Source organism: Benincasa hispida, chromosome 6 (genome assembly GCF_027475165.1).
Source record: "Benincasa hispida cultivar pf3 chromosome 6, pf3_genome.v1.1, whole genome shotgun sequence".
NCBI lineage: Eukaryota > Viridiplantae > Streptophyta > Magnoliopsida > Cucurbitales > Cucurbitaceae > Benincasa > Benincasa hispida.
This window is the reverse complement of record NC_143483.1, coordinates 2,155,080-2,170,545: the sequence shown is the minus strand read 5'-3', so window position 1 is coordinate 2,170,545 and position 15,466 is coordinate 2,155,080. Positions and strand designations below refer to the sequence as shown.

The 15,466-nt window shown below is 30.7% G+C and overlaps 1 protein-coding gene across 2 annotated transcripts; it reads right to left on the bottom strand.

The window, feature by feature from the left end:
• Window positions 1-832: 832 nt before the first annotated feature.
• LOC120079510 (protein NRT1/ PTR FAMILY 4.4-like) lies at window positions 833-5,990 on the bottom strand. Of its 2 annotated transcripts, XM_039033718.2 has the most exons (5): window positions 5,839-5,990; window positions 5,255-5,472; window positions 3,522-3,965; window positions 2,711-2,823; window positions 833-1,805 (listed from the first exon to the last, which is right to left on the bottom strand). In XM_039033718.2, the coding sequence occupies exons 1-5, from the start codon at window positions 5,930-5,932 to the stop codon at window positions 965-967; spliced, it is 1,710 nt and encodes a 569-aa protein (XP_038889646.1). In that variant the 5' UTR covers window positions 5,933-5,990; the 3' UTR covers window positions 833-964. The 2 variants fall into 2 exon arrangements, with proteins under 2 accessions (XP_038889646.1, XP_038889647.1); XM_039033719.2 differs by lacking the exon at window positions 5,255-5,472 and having other exon boundaries at window positions 5,839-5,959.
• Between the last annotated feature and the right edge of the window lie 9,476 nt (window positions 5,991-15,466).

Genomic DNA, 15,466 nt, shown 5'->3' with positions numbered 1-15,466 from the left:
TTTAAATCATTAAATTAAATTATGTTTCAAAATGATTTTGATTAATGACATACGATTTTTATCATTTTAAAATCACTCCTAAACACGCCTCTAAGCCACACATCACCTAGAATAAAAATTATAATTAACAAAACGTGATATAATTCTTTTAGGAAATAGTTAGACTCTCAAACTAATAATGATATCAATTTAAACCCTAATGATTCGTAAGTGAATCAATTGATTTGTTATTGATCTTATAGCTTTATTTTTATTTGATTTTATATATTTTTTTAAAATAGTTCTAAAATCACAAAAATAAAAGTATTCTTCTTCTAAAATCCTTAAAAAAGTAGGTGTGGTAAAAATAATTATTATGTAATATTTCCTAAATAAAGAATAAAATAGAGGAAGACCAAAACACAAAAATCACTTATATTAATGAAAATTTGAAAGTAACTATTTGATATATTTCAACAGTTTTCTCTCTCATATCATGTTAGTTTTCATATTTAAAGAAGTTATAACGCAAAATCATACTAAAATTCTAAATTGATTCACTTGTGAAGATATGAGGTTTCAAACAAAATAATGATTAGTTTGAAGTTTTAAATGATATAACCAAATATAAATTAAAATTTTTCCTTTTTATTGGATTTACTTTTATTGCATTCTATAGTAATGAAGCAAACCATACTAAAATATTATGAGAAAAATTTAAATGTTACCTATACAGCTTAAAAAATTGTCTAATAAAAAATCGTCATGTGATAATTTCTTTTAAAAAGAAATATTATTGTCACTAAAAAACTACACCCATAGAAAAGTAGAAGTTAGAATTGAAACTAACATATGAAAAGTATATATTAGTATATAACTATTGTGTATTCTTATTACTTTCAATAGCTAAGATAAGTAGTCTCCAACTAAATTTTGTAGTAGGCACTAAAATTAGAGCACAAGAAAAAGTAGTTGGTATCAACTTTCAAGGCACTACAAGCTTAGAGTTTGAAGGTTTGGAGGTTTGGCTTTGAAGTTGGAGAGTTAAAGGTTGTTGAGAAAATCTATTGGCCCAAAATAGATAATTGAAGAAATTGACAAGGCTAAGACCTGCCAACAACCAATAAAACAGGTCCAATCTGTCATTGTTTAGGTCATTATGGCTAAGCCATCCACCACTGATCTTATTCACAAGTGACACCAACAAAGAGCTCAAGTAGAACCCAAAGGAGTATGAACAATAAGTCATGGCAGTTAAAAATGACTGCATCCCTTCCACAGATTGCTTATAGAAAAACTCAATCAACCCGACTGCGGTGAACAGCTCCGACACGCCGAATATCACGAACTGTGGTGCAATCCAGAGGATGGAGAGGGAGGAGGAGGAGGTAGAGGTTCGGCGTTTTTGCTCGACCAATGCGGCAGAGACCATGGAGAAGGTGGCGACGAAGAGGCCAGTGCCGACACGTTGGAGAGGAGAGATGCCGGAGTCGATGCCGGTGAGGCGATGTGCGAGAGGGACGAAGACGGTTTCGTAAAGCGGGACGAGAAAGATGAGGATGAGGTAAGGGATGGCTTGGAGGGAAGCTGGGGGGATTTGGAAGGAATTTGTGAGCCATGTGTTCATGGAAGCTCCTTGTTGGACTGAGAATGTTTGGAGCTGTGCTAAAATGGTATTGAAGATTATGGTGCATGCAAATATGGGAATTACGGAGAGAATTATTTTTACTTGTTCTACTTGTTTTATTGTGCAAAGCTTCCATGGACTTTCTTCTCTAATTCCCAATCTTCCTTCTTCACTTCTTATGCAAGCCTTGTCAAGGAATCTGTAAAAATAATAAATAATATATCATGTATTTTTTTTTTTTTTAATTCTTAACTTAAAAAGAAAAATTTAAGTGCAATCAAGGCTATATCCATCTTTTGTACAATTTTAATAGCATCTAATAATAATAATAATAATGTGTCATGTGATAATTTTTATTTTTTTTTAAAAAAATTGAATTATTTATAGTTTATTTTTAGTGCGTAAGAAAAAGATCGAAGAACTGCACTTAATCATAACCCAAAATGTAAGGGGAGATAATTTTACCTTCTAAATATAATATTTTAATTTTGCAAATTTAAAAGAATAAATTAAATTGAAAACTTTAAAGTCCTACAGTTTTCTATTAATTATTTGTCATTAAAGGTTGACTGTTCCTCATCTCATGAAAAACTGTGTTTTAGACCAGGAAAAATATTTAGGCCAGGTTATACCTATTTTTATACCTCCCATCAAATTTTCATTATTGATTGAAGGATTATGAAAAGTGAATTTTAAAATTTTAAAAATATTAAGAAAACTTAATATTTTTTTTTGAAAGAAGAAAACTTAAAATAATTTGGGGAAAAAAACTTAACAAGCAATTCTTTCAAAAATTGGTAATAAAAGATTATTTTGAGAGCAATATCTAGATGTATCTTGGTATACATCTTTCTTTGTTCGTCTAATTTCAATAAAAAAATATTTTAGAAAAGAAATATGATAATTTATTAGGTGACAAACTGTGATTGAACACAAAAATGGGTGTAGGGTAAAACGCAATCGATTATTTTTCTTATTTTTATTCTGACATTTATATTTCCAAAAATTCATTTTAAAAAAGGAAAAATATATTTTAAAAAAAGGAAAAAAAAAGGGAAAACATAATTTGATTATGATATGGGGATCCCACAGGAAATGGCACACCTGAACTTGTGGGTATGGAGGAGTTTGACAACACCATTTTGACTTCCATGAAGCATTTCTGAATTCGAAGGACAGATTTGCAGCTTCCTCTTGCTATATGCAGCAACAAAAACCTATAAAAAAAAACAAAACAAAAAAATTTCAAAATTAAATTTATAGACACTACTTCTATCCGTAAAAATTTTTAAAATCAAAATTAAGTTTTAAAAATTAATATATATTCAAAGATGAAATGATTTTAAAAACATCACGACCTAATATCCAAACTTGATTGCAAATAAGAAAAATATTCGGGAGATTTTCAAAAATAAAAAAATAAACGAAACTATTTACACAAAATAGAAAGATTTTAATCTTTCTTAATAGAGACCGATAGAAATCTATCAATGTTTATCAATATTTTTTCAGACTATTTTTATAAATAGGTTGACATTTTTTTATCTGTGAAAACTTTCCAAAATATTAAGTATATATATGAATAGAAGAGTAAGGAAAAATTACACGATTTGTCTCTCGAGTTTAGGTTAAATTGCATTTGAATTCCTAAATTTTTCAAACTCAACAATGTTACCGATGAAATTTGTATTTGGTTTCATTTCAGTCTATTCATAAACTTTTCCGTTAATTACTAACGAAAAGTTGACGTCAACATAAATTACCCTAAACCCTAAAAGAAACAATAATCACAACAGCTTTCCGTTGATAACAAAAGAACTAACATAAAGAACAAAATGGTATCAAATAGAAACTTTTAGGAGTAAAATTGTTGAGGAATTTGAAAACTGAACGAGCAAAAATGTAGAGTAATTACTTGAGCAATTGGAGTGAAGATGCTGCCACGTGGAGGGTTATTTCTATAAAAGGAAGTCCCAGAGAGCAATGAAATCAAGGCAAGAAGCATAACAGCAGTAGAGACGCCAAAGCCAAGGTCCATGCCAGAATGTGTTTGTAGCCAAACAAGAAGAGTCAAGGCAATGAGCTCTCCAGTGCAAAATGCAAAATAAGCACAATTGAAGAAAGTGGAAAGCTTTTTGAATTGTGTAGGGTCTTGTCTCTGAAATTGGTCTGCTCCATGTGAAATTATGTTTGGTTTTAAACATCCACTCCCCAATGCTACCAAATACAATGCTGAGAAGAACATCAATGCTTCATATCCTTTGGCCTCTATACACTCATGACCTTCTTTTCTTCCCATCTCACATGCTGCTGGCCTTAGTCCTGGGTAATGGGCTTGCACTGTTAGAAGTGTGAATCCCTGCACCAATCATGCACCGTTTCAAACCGATTAATACTCAGGTGCAGTCCAGACTCCAATCTATCTCTTTGTATCTCTTTTCATAACAAAGAAAAATATACTTATTTTACTAGAGCAAATATATTATTTTATAAAAATTTGACACGTGCCAATATATAATTGTATATATATATATATTTATCTTACTGCCTAATCCACCCACCATGTACATTTATATAATAATAGGCTGAGTTAAAAAGTCAGTAAGATGAATGATTTCCTCCCACTAATTGGTGATATATGGCAAACTATTATGATAAAGGTTCATATATTAACATAAGATTTGGTTGTGTTTTTTCTTTTTTTTTTTTTCCATTTGTTTTTAATTTTTAATGAAATATAATTAGTTCTCAAATTTTTAATTGCAGTTAGCAAAAAGGTTATCTATGCTTCCAATCCTAAAGGAAATATTGTTCATCAATACTTTGTTGATGTCCATCACTTAATTTTATAAAAAAATCAATTCAGAAAGATCTTTGAGTGTACTTATATTTATGTATATTATCAATTGTCCATCAAGTTAATTAAGTGATAGACATCAACAAAGTACTGATGGATAACAAACTCTTGAGTGTTTGCTACATGATAAACTTTTTTTTTGTTTTCCTTTTTTCTTAATTTTTTTTTAAATTTCTTTTGATGTATTTGATTAAGCTGGGCTAAAAAAATAGTGCATGTTAAGATACATCAAATATGGCTCATTTTTTAAGAGAGGGAGAGGAAGAGAGAGAATAGAGATACTTTTTTCTTCTTTTGATAAAAATATAAATGCCTATAAAAAATTCTAATAATTAATAGTATAGACATATGTCATGACCAAAAAATAAAAAATTCAAATCATTTATCTCAATTTGTTGAAAACAGAAAACAATAGTCAACAAAGTAGCATCTAATAAATAAGTTTAAATATTAATAGTTGAAACTCTATTTTTCGATAGAGCAATATTTAGGTGCATCTTAGACTACACCCACTTTTCTTTTTGTAATCTACCTCAAATATACGCCGTAGAAAAAACTAAAAAATATTCTCAAAAGAAGAAATTAGAAAAGTTTAGAATCCATGACAAACATAGTTAAACCATCGAGTTGTCTTGAAAAAAATGGGTGCAATGTAATCCAAGATACATGCAAGTATTTTTCTACCCGAGTTGGAAATTGGAAAAAGTTACAAATAATCCATAGCTTTTCAAGACAAAAGTCATGGTGAATTGTTCCAAAGGAAATGAGAGAAGAGAAGAAAGTAAACATACAGCGAGCTCGATGAAGCCAAAGATGAGCATAGTTCGGAAGCTACCAAGATAAGAATCAGACAAGAAGCCACCAAGAAGAGACAAAAAGAAAACAGTTCCAACAAAATTGGTAACAACGTTTGCAGATTTAGACAGTGGGAAATGCATTTCACTGAAAACATAAGTTATCAAATTATTCCCAACAGCTGCTATTGCCATCATCTCAAATGCTTGAAGCCCTAAAAAAACCAAACATTTATATTATTAATTAAAACAAACTATACTATGTTAATTTAGGTTTCGTTTGGTAATCATTTGATTTTTTGTTTTTTTTTTTGAAAATAAAGTCTATCAACATTCCTTTTACCTCCAAATTTCTTCATTTGTTATCTACTTTTTATCAAACCAAACCAAATTTTAGAAACTAAAAAAAGTAACTTTAAAAAACTTGTTTTTGTTTTTGTAATTTGGTTATTGTACTTAAGAACAATGCAAATTATTGTAAGAAATGAAGAGAAAATAGACTTAATTTATAAAAAAAAAAAACAAAATAGTTACCAAACGAGGCTTTAATTATTAGTTATTAAAAAAACCACACAACTGACCAAGGACAAAGGCAGCAGCTCCCATTCCACCATGTTTGTTAGAATTACAACCTCTCCCTCTCCAATCCACACATATATCTTCATCTCTCTGCATTTGGATTAATTTGAACCCTCATATGAAATACAAAATGATAATGGGTTTGGGAATATTGGGTTTGTGTATTATTTATAGGGATAAAAGCTAAGGCTTGACTTGTGGCAGTAGTGGTGTAGTGCAAAATGGGGCCATAATCATTTGTGCTCAAGGAAACACTACAAAGCTAAGTCAAATAAGTAGAAGAAGAAGTTGATGGTTTTTCTTACATTTTTATGTATTATATTCAAATTTCAAGGTTAAATTAATAGGGTTTCAATTCTTATTTCTCTTAGCTCCCACTTTCAAAGTGGTGTCCCTCTACTACTCTACTTTTACTTGTTGCTTTATAAAATTCAATAATTTCTAAGAGATGGTAGGGTTCTTGGGGGAAGACAAATTGGAAGAACATAAATATTTCACCAATTCAGGCTATTCTCCCTACCTTTGGTTAAAATTTATAAAATCTTATAAAGTTAGTGTTGAAATGTCTTGAATCTGTTATTTGACGTTCTAAATGACTTGTCTAAATTATATACGCATTATATGTTATTTATGATTTTGGCCTTCTATAATATGTATCATGTGATATTTTTCTTTAATAATAAAAATAATCTCTCTTTCTGTCCGTGAATGTAGTTAACACATTGCCAGTGAAACTACGTAAACATCAACGTTGATCTTTACTATTTACAGTTTTTTCTCACTTTCTTTTATTTGTCAATTTCTTGACAGTAAATTCTTTCTGGATTGATCTAAACTTATTTTTATGCAAAACTTTATTTTATTGAAATTAATGAATTTATGAAAATTTATACTTCTTTCATTAAAAGAAGTGAGTGAATTAGCAAAATAAAATGAGTAGAGAATAAAAGTTGCAACATTAATTACTTAAATTTAGAGTCAATTTTGATGAAATAAAAAATTTAGGGTTGTAAAAAAACCTTACGACCTGATAAAAAATTGACCTGAGATGTGTAAGTTCAAAATAGATATTTTTATCGAAACTAAATTGACACAAATCAAAAAGTTTATGGAGTAAAATTATTTTATTTTTAGGTTAAGTTTGTAGGGTGAAATATTGTATAAAATTTTCCTGCCCTAAATTCAATTGAGATGGTGGGTGGCTCTGGAGCCATTAACTAAAGCCATGCACTTCCATATATATCAAGACAGCTCCTAATATAATCTATGTGATGAAAATGAAGATCCCAGCAGCTGATAGCAACTCTATAAAATGGCATTTGATATCCCATTTGGTGGGCATAGCCCACTTAGCCATCAAGTGTAGAGCACTTACTCATAGCAACCTTAATTGTGTGTTTTAAGAATTATATAAAAAGAAAAGGGATTTTGTGTTTTCTTCCAATCCCCAAATCTCTTTGCCTTTGAAAACTTTAATCACCCCATGTCTATATATTATAATATTTTCCCATCTTGTTCATTTGCTTATCTCATAGTAATGGGTTTCATAGAAAATGAGGAATTACTTTGTGAGTTAATGAATGGAAAAGCTGGTTTCACACCACAAAGAGCTTATCACCAAAATCTTCTAATTGGTTCTTTTGTTTATCTTTGATTCAAACTTGGAAAAAGATCAAAAGAAAAGAAACCCCCCCATATGTTTGATGTGTTAGCAATAGGTTACATCCTAGGGAATATCTCTTTTCCATTTTTGTTTTTCATTCAAATTTAGTCAATAACTTATGATATTTTAGAAGATAATAACATACTTTCTCACTTGATATCTTAACAATTTTGTGAAAAAATGGTACGATGTTTGTGCAGTCCAAAAAAGAATTTTTACTTGTTAATGGAGCAGTGAACAATATCTGAAAGAATACAATCAATGTTTGTCTTGAATTTTGGGTGTTTCTCTTTGTTGTTTATTTTCATGTTATCATAGGAGAGATTTATAGTGAGAGTTTGATGACTCTATCCATCATAATAGAATTTACAATTGCAGAAACGGGACACAATCCTGAGTTTAAGGCAAACTGATATAAACTTTTGATGGCCTTTTCTCTTTATCCTACCGTTTATAATTGGCTATTTATTGTGCGACCGAGTATTATTTATTTGGCTCTAACCTATGAAGTAGTCGGAGTATGAGACATAATAGTCAAACCTATCTCCTTTAAGAAATATTTCAATTTACAAATAACTGAGAATGCTTATATTAACTCTTTACTAATGAGGTTACCACTTTGATAAATCAAGTTGAAGTTTGTTAAGATAGAGTTTGTTGGTAAAATGTATAACTAATTTAGTTGTTGATGACTTTACCTTATAGTTGAGAGATTGAATATATTAGTGTCTGATTTGAATGGAGATAACACTATGAGTTTTTTTTTTTCCTTTTTTTCGATCGACGACTTCTACAGCCCCACTTTGGTGGCACGCTCCAAAATGACCACATATGAAAACTACCTTCGATGAAGACAACCTCCATCAATCATCTCCAACTACCAACTTCGACATCTAACTTCGCGCAATTACAACCTTCAGCAGCCAAACTTTGACGATAACCTTTGGTGACCAACTTCGACCACCAACCCCATCGATCATCTTTAATAACTAACTTCAACGACCAACTTAACTGCTCATTTACTTAAAAAAAATAAAAAATACTTGGTCTGTGAAAGTGTTTATAAATACAAAATTGAAATTATTAGTTTATAGTATTTAATAATCGTCATATATAGTAATTTAACTTTAGTACAAATACTTTGAATATGTAGCCAAACCAAAACAAGCTTGTGTATAGAAACATTTTTGAGAAAATATAACCAAACATATTTATTATTTTTATTTTAAATAACTTTTATAAAAAATATTTAAATACAAATGACTTTTTGGAAAATACATTTCACTGCCTGTCTGAAAGCTCAATCACGAATGGATATTACCATGATTGCATCTTTTGATGTGCTCATTTGGAACTTTTGATGTGCTCATTTTTTTTTAATTTGGAACTTAAGGATTCTATCAACATTGCTAAGTCAGGGCCTAACACTTAGATATTACTTGTTAGGAATACAGACCTCTAGATATCTCCATGATTGTATGATATTATCCACTTTAGGCTTAAACTCTCTTGGTTTCATCCAAAAGAGCTCATACAATTAGTTTTCCACCCTTATATACCACCTATGAAACACAGATATTTCATATGAGGCAAAGAATCAGTATCAGACACGTATTAGATATCGATACTTCCAGATACTTCCCAGATACGTATCTGACACGTGATTTGATGTATCCATTTCTACGTGTATTTTTTTTTTAAAAAAAGACAGACAACTCATCTAATCTTTCTCAATCTAAAACTAGGCAACCTATTTAAAAAGCTCACTACTCGGGTCCAAAACTAAAAGGAAAAATAAATAAATAACGAAACCAAACCCTAGACTAGAATCATCTAATCTCTATCTTCACATTTGAGTCCCCACAAAATCCTCCAAAATATAAACCATTTGGATATCTTCAACAATTCAATAAAGAAGTTTTCTGTTTATCTTCATACTTCTCTCCCTCTAATTTTTTTTCTTCTTCTTTGCTATATGAGTCACTTTTCTATTGCATTTTATTAACTATTGTACTTCAACATCTTAGATGTTTTTTTTTTTTTTTTTTTTTTTTATTATTGTATTTCAGTGTTTGTATTCTATTTTGTGCTATTGTTGTTAACTTGTATGCTAAATTTATCTATATCCTAGATTTTTTTTTAAAGAAAAAGAAAATGTAATCCTTTTTTAGAAATATATATATTAAAAAAAATATAAAAAAATGACGCATTCTTACACGTATTCGTATCTTAGTTTTTTAGAAATTGACGAATTGCTATATCCGATCGTATCCATATCGTGTAGCCGTATCTGTCTGTGCTTCATAGTATACCACCCCCTTGTCTAATCAATGTGAGATTTTGATCGTATTCCCAACTCCAACATAATGCATAATAAACCCCAATCTACAGTTTGACATAAGGTGCCATAAAAAGTCTTAAAACTCCTTGATGCTCTACATTTTTTTTTGTGCATGTTGAACTTTTACATCCCACTAATGTGCAAGATTGTAATTTTGTTATTTGTATGAAACATGAGTATTTTATCTACGTCAACTACAATGGTTAAATGTAAAAAATTATAAAATTTTATGTGAAATTTTTAAGTTGATGTCTCCACTTATAGTTAAAAATTTGAAAAAATATGTGTGCAATTGAAGGGTTACACTACAAGAAAAATGCTCTCTCCTAACAGCATCAAGACCCTAGGATTAGTTATGTTGGCAGAAAACATCTCTACTGACGGTGTATGTATACCGTCGGGAGTTGGTATGGCGTACAAATACCATCGGAATATATGACAACTCCCAACGCTTGTAGAAATACCATTGGTGTGTCTCAGACTCTCCAGGATGCAGTGCTGCTGCCCGTCTCTCTATAATTCTATCACTGTTGCCTTCAATCACGCCATCGTTGCCGTTAATCGTGTCGCCGCCCTTGAGCTCCTCGAAGGACTGTTCTCCCCTTCAAAACTTTCCAAAATTTATCAGTAAAGTTTTTAAAATCTATTAACCCCAATTTCTATATTTTTTTGTTTCTATATACATATAAATTCTAGGAAGGATTCACTGACGTGTAATGGCCAACTTCAAGCATGTTTTAGGTCAAGTAATGTGTTTGTGTAGTTTACTTGTTAAGTTTACATATTTGAAAATTCAGTTTGTCTCAAAGGAATTATGTAAAACAATCTTAAGGCTTTCTACTCTCATACTTTTAAAATTTTGCAATATTACTCTTAATTCTTTCAAAATTATATACTTCAGAGTAGAAATTTAGGTTGCTTAGATTCAAGGGAGAGTACATTAAAAATTGGGGTCATGTATTATCCAGTTCGAGGACTCGTTTTGTGTCTCCTATTTGACCCCATCCCCAGTCAAATCTGAGGTTTTTCACTCCGATATAGGTATCCACGGGAATCTGATCCACAACAATTTTTGTCAACCCTAAGTAGAGGTAGGTGCGTGAGTGAGATTGTTGTTGTGAGGCGTGGTTGATATTGGATTATATTTGGGACTAAGTGTGGATTGTTTTTGTATAGTGTTATGTCATATTGTTTGTTTGGTTTAGTTATATTTATGGTTTATTTGTTCATAATTTGATAAAGAATTGAGTTAAATTTTAGTTCTAATATAATATAGTTTATATACGAGTTTAAAATAATACTTGTATTCTCATTCAACTAACTTTATAATCAATGATAAGTTTACATTTTATCTTTATTAGGTGATTTGAGATTGCTTTCCAGGTACTGGGAGCTGCTCTCTCGATTGATTTACACAGACGACAATGTTAACGTCATGTACGACGTGGGGAGATGAATTGTCGAAGTGTTTTCAGACTTTTACCGACAATTATGGGCATTGGGAGATAGTCTTTTTCTTGTAGTGTAAACAAAAAATTAAGCAAAATAACCACCAAAAAATCATACTTTTTCATATTACAGAAACTGTACCATTACTTCCGACTTAATTGTTAAAAGTAAATTAGGATTTATTATAAATTATTATTATTATTTTTTGGATATTTTCCATTTACGTATTTTTCTTTAGTTGGTTTCTTGATGTCTATTGATTCACCTTATACAAGATTCATTATGTACTTAAATTCATTCATAATAATATGTCTATATATCTAATAATTTATTAAATCGTTTTTATTTAGTGGTTTCTTGATGTCTATGTCTAACTCAAAACTAAATAATTTTGCACCTCAAATATAAATTAAACACAACTTTTCTAACTCCAACATATATATTAACTCTAGATTTTAGAATTCAACACAAGGTCATGTGGACCGTCTCTTTATGGTTAACTTTCAATGGGTGAAATACAATAGGGCAAATAATAATAATAAAAATAATTGCAAATCAACTAACTCAATGAGGAAATATTCAACAATAGATACCTAACTAGGTAGGCTTTATGAGGGCCTTCATACATTTTTGTTGAAAAAAGTTGGGTCAACAAGGTTATCAGTTATGTACATACAAGTGTCAATATTTTCATGATTGGCGTATCCGATATTCCAATCAGGTGGAAGCTTTGATATTGTTTGAAAAGTTACACTAACTTATAGCCCAATAAAATGTTCGATAAAAACCTTTCTATGAAAATGAATAACTTAGTTTATTTTGTGAAACCAATGAAATTGTTAATTCTTTATCTTTCCCATTGAAGCCTTTTTTTTTTTAAAATAATAGAAAAGAAATGAAAAATTATTTTAAATATGCTTTTTAATTTTAAAATTACATTTTTAAGAGTAATGGATGAGTGCTGCATTGTGGATTTTTGATCTTTGGATTGTTGTAAAAAGAAAATGAATTTAAAAGAAAAATGAATTTAATATTATTTTATGTTTGTGTCTAGCGGCTAATTCTGGACACATGATGGCCATGTGTATTTTGTTGGATTTTAAAAGAAATAATTTTAAAAGATATATATTATTATATTATTTTTTGTTTGTGTCTAATGGCTAATGAGTTCAAAATCTTCACCATTGATTTTTCTTTTCCAAGGTTCAATGACCCTAATTAAATGTGGTTTTCAACAAATTTTTTTTTTTTTACACATATTTTCTCTAAATTAATATAACAATTTTTATCATTTTCAATCGTCCATAACTCATTAAGCCACTATTGTTGCTCTCTCCAAGCTTCAATTTTCTTCTTTTCATCATCTTCTTGAGAGAGATATTTTATGTTGCGAAGATTGATTCATTGAGTGCTACAACTTGTAATCCGCTCTATTGAGAGAGTTGTAATTGTGCCATTTATTTTTACAAACATTTTGTAAGGGCTGCTCTTGATCTTGGAAAAAAGTTCTTGCAACGGTTAGATCCTCAATCGTGGAAAATCAAGTTCGTTCTTGCTCCAAAGAAAAGAACGTTGTAGCAGTTCAACTCTAAGCCGTGGAAAGAGTCAAGTTCGTAGTGACATACCCAAGAGGAGCTTAGGAAGTGGATGTAGGTCGGTTATGTCGAACTACTACAAAATTCTTGGTGTCAATTTTTCTATCTCTCTCCTCTTTAATTTTACAATTAATTTGTTATTATATTTTATTGCTTGAAATTAATTGCAATTTTTGTTATTGAAATGAATTGTTCATATTGGATTATTTTGATTGGTTGTTCTTGAATTTCTACATCTATTATCAATCTTGTTATGAGAACCAATTTGGGTACTTTAAAGCAGTATTATTAACTTCTTGATTATTTTGAGTTGAATTATTTTGCATGAAATTATTGTTTAAATTACATGTTAGCAAAAAGACTGTTAGTTTATTTAATTGGGTCCAACCATTAGAACAAAGTTTTCATTAAGTTAAATAAACCCTATTCACCCCCCTTTAGGGTTGCCATATTGATCCTACAAACAAGACAATGTCGCGATGCTACGAACTGAAGGCGGCTATTACTTACGTCAGTGTCGTAACGTTGCTAAGAGCATTGCGACGCTGCAAGTGCTGCTCGTAAAACATATCTTCTTCCGTCATTTGAAGAGGATCCCAATTGAGTGAGATTTAGAATGAAGCTATTGCTCAGATTGATTCGAAACTCAACAATATAGGTTCAAGAGATCGAAATTGTGACACAAAGACAATGAACGAAGATCGCATTACCTACCTTTTTTTCTACCTTGTTGGCTATGATGATTTTCTTTGCTAGATCTTTACTTTTTGTGAACATGAGTAACTAAATCTCTCAATTCTAAGATGTTTTCTTTGCTATAAATTCAATTGATTGGTTATTTGACGTTTGAATCGATTGTCTGATGCTTGAATTTTAATTTCTTCGTATGAATCTATTTGTTTGACTAGCCATTGAATGAATACATTTTGGGATGAATTTTCTGTTTGAGAAAGAGAGGTTTGGCTGGAACTAAGCAATTAAATTGTTATTTGATAATACATTAAAATGATTAGAGGATAATAGGGGATACAAATTAGGGAATGATAATGCGGCATCGTTGTAACATTGAGGAAGAAATTCAATTTGTTGTAATTATGCTAGAATAGATTGAGCTTGAAAAAGGATACCCTAATCGTAGACTTATAGGTTCATTTGATCTAAACAACTAATCCATATGTTAATAACTGATTCAAATTTCATAGCGAAACAACACCCTAGAAGCATTATCTCATTGAATTGGTAGTCTTGTTTTCCTGTTTAATTAAGCTTCAATAACGACTTCTCTTTTTGATTGTTCAAATAAAATTGGCTTGAGTTTAACGATAGCTAACTAAAAATTCCTCAAACCCAATACCTGAGGACGAGACCCCAGTCGGGATTTTATTACTTCAATATGTACGCTTGTGTGCTGCTGTCAAGCTTTTGGCACCGTTGCTGGGGATTGGTAATAGGATGTTTTTTTGTTAATATTGTGAAAACAAAGCTAGTCTTAATTTAGATTTTATTTTATTTTATTCTCCTTTTTTGTTTGAAATATTCGGTGTATGCGACGATATAGTCGAACTGAAATTTTGCCTTTAGATCCAGAAATCGAACAGACATTGAGAACAGTAAGAAGGAATTTTAGTTTGCAACAATGGGTGACCAAGTTAATGTGAGGGCTATTAGAGATTATTTCTAGTCGGCTGTTCTTGTGTCACAGCCTGGAATTGCTGAAACATTAATGCAAATAATTTTGAATTAAAGCCTGGTTTGATTCAAATGGCGTGGGATGGAGCATTCAGAGGTGCACCGAATGAGAATCTGCATAAAAAAATTCATGATTTTCTGAAGATTTGCAGAACGGTAAAATTAAATGGGGTTTCTAACGACACTATTCGTTTAAGATTATTCCCATTTTCTTTGCAAGATAAGGCAAAATATTGGTTGGAGTCTCTTGCACCAAGAAGCATAACCAATTGGGAACATAAATTCTTTCCACTATAAAGACAAGTAGGTTGAGAACAAAAATTAACACATTTAGGCAAAGAGATGATGATCAACCATTTGAGGCTTGGGAGAGATAAAAGGAACTATTTCGCAAGTGCCCTCAACATGGATATCTTAACTGGCTTCAAATTTAGTTATTTTATAACAGTTTGACCAGTACGACAAAATCTAATTTTGGACACTGCAGCTGAAGGAACCTTAGTGTGGGGATCCTTGTGCAGAAGCGAATCTACCCAAATTCCAAATTTTATAGAATTCTAATTTTACAGATGAAAAAGAAAAAAAAATTATGCATTCACAAATACAAATACAACATGCTAAATAGAAATTGTAGAGAAATAAATTTGGATTTCAGAAACCCTTACCTTTGAAGGAGTTTCTTCAAATATTTGTGAAAAAAGCGTACAATTGTAAGGCCAATTGAACACCACCATAAGAACGACCTCGATATTCTTTGGTGAGAAGGGGAGGAAAGATTGAGAGGAAGAGGAAGGAAATTTCTTCTCTGGGATTTCTTTCAAATCATAGAACTATTCCGTGAGAATTGTTACAGGAAGAAGAAGACTGAAAGATCCCCATCCACTCTTCCACGT

Bases quoted from the DNA above. Each gene is read 5' to 3' on its own strand.
- LOC120079510 (XM_039033718.2), bottom strand. From the start codon at position 5,932: ATGCAGAGAGATGAAGATATATGTGTGGATTGGAGAGGGAGAGGTTGT. The intron at 5,473-5,838 runs GTCAGTTGTGTG...TGGTTTTTTTAG, and splicing joins AGCTGCTGCCTTTGTCCTTG to GGCTTCAAGCATTTGAGATG. The intron at 2,824-3,521 runs GTAATTACTCTA...TTTTTTTTATAG, and splicing joins TCTTCACTCCAATTGCTCAA to GTTTTTGTTGCTGCATATAG.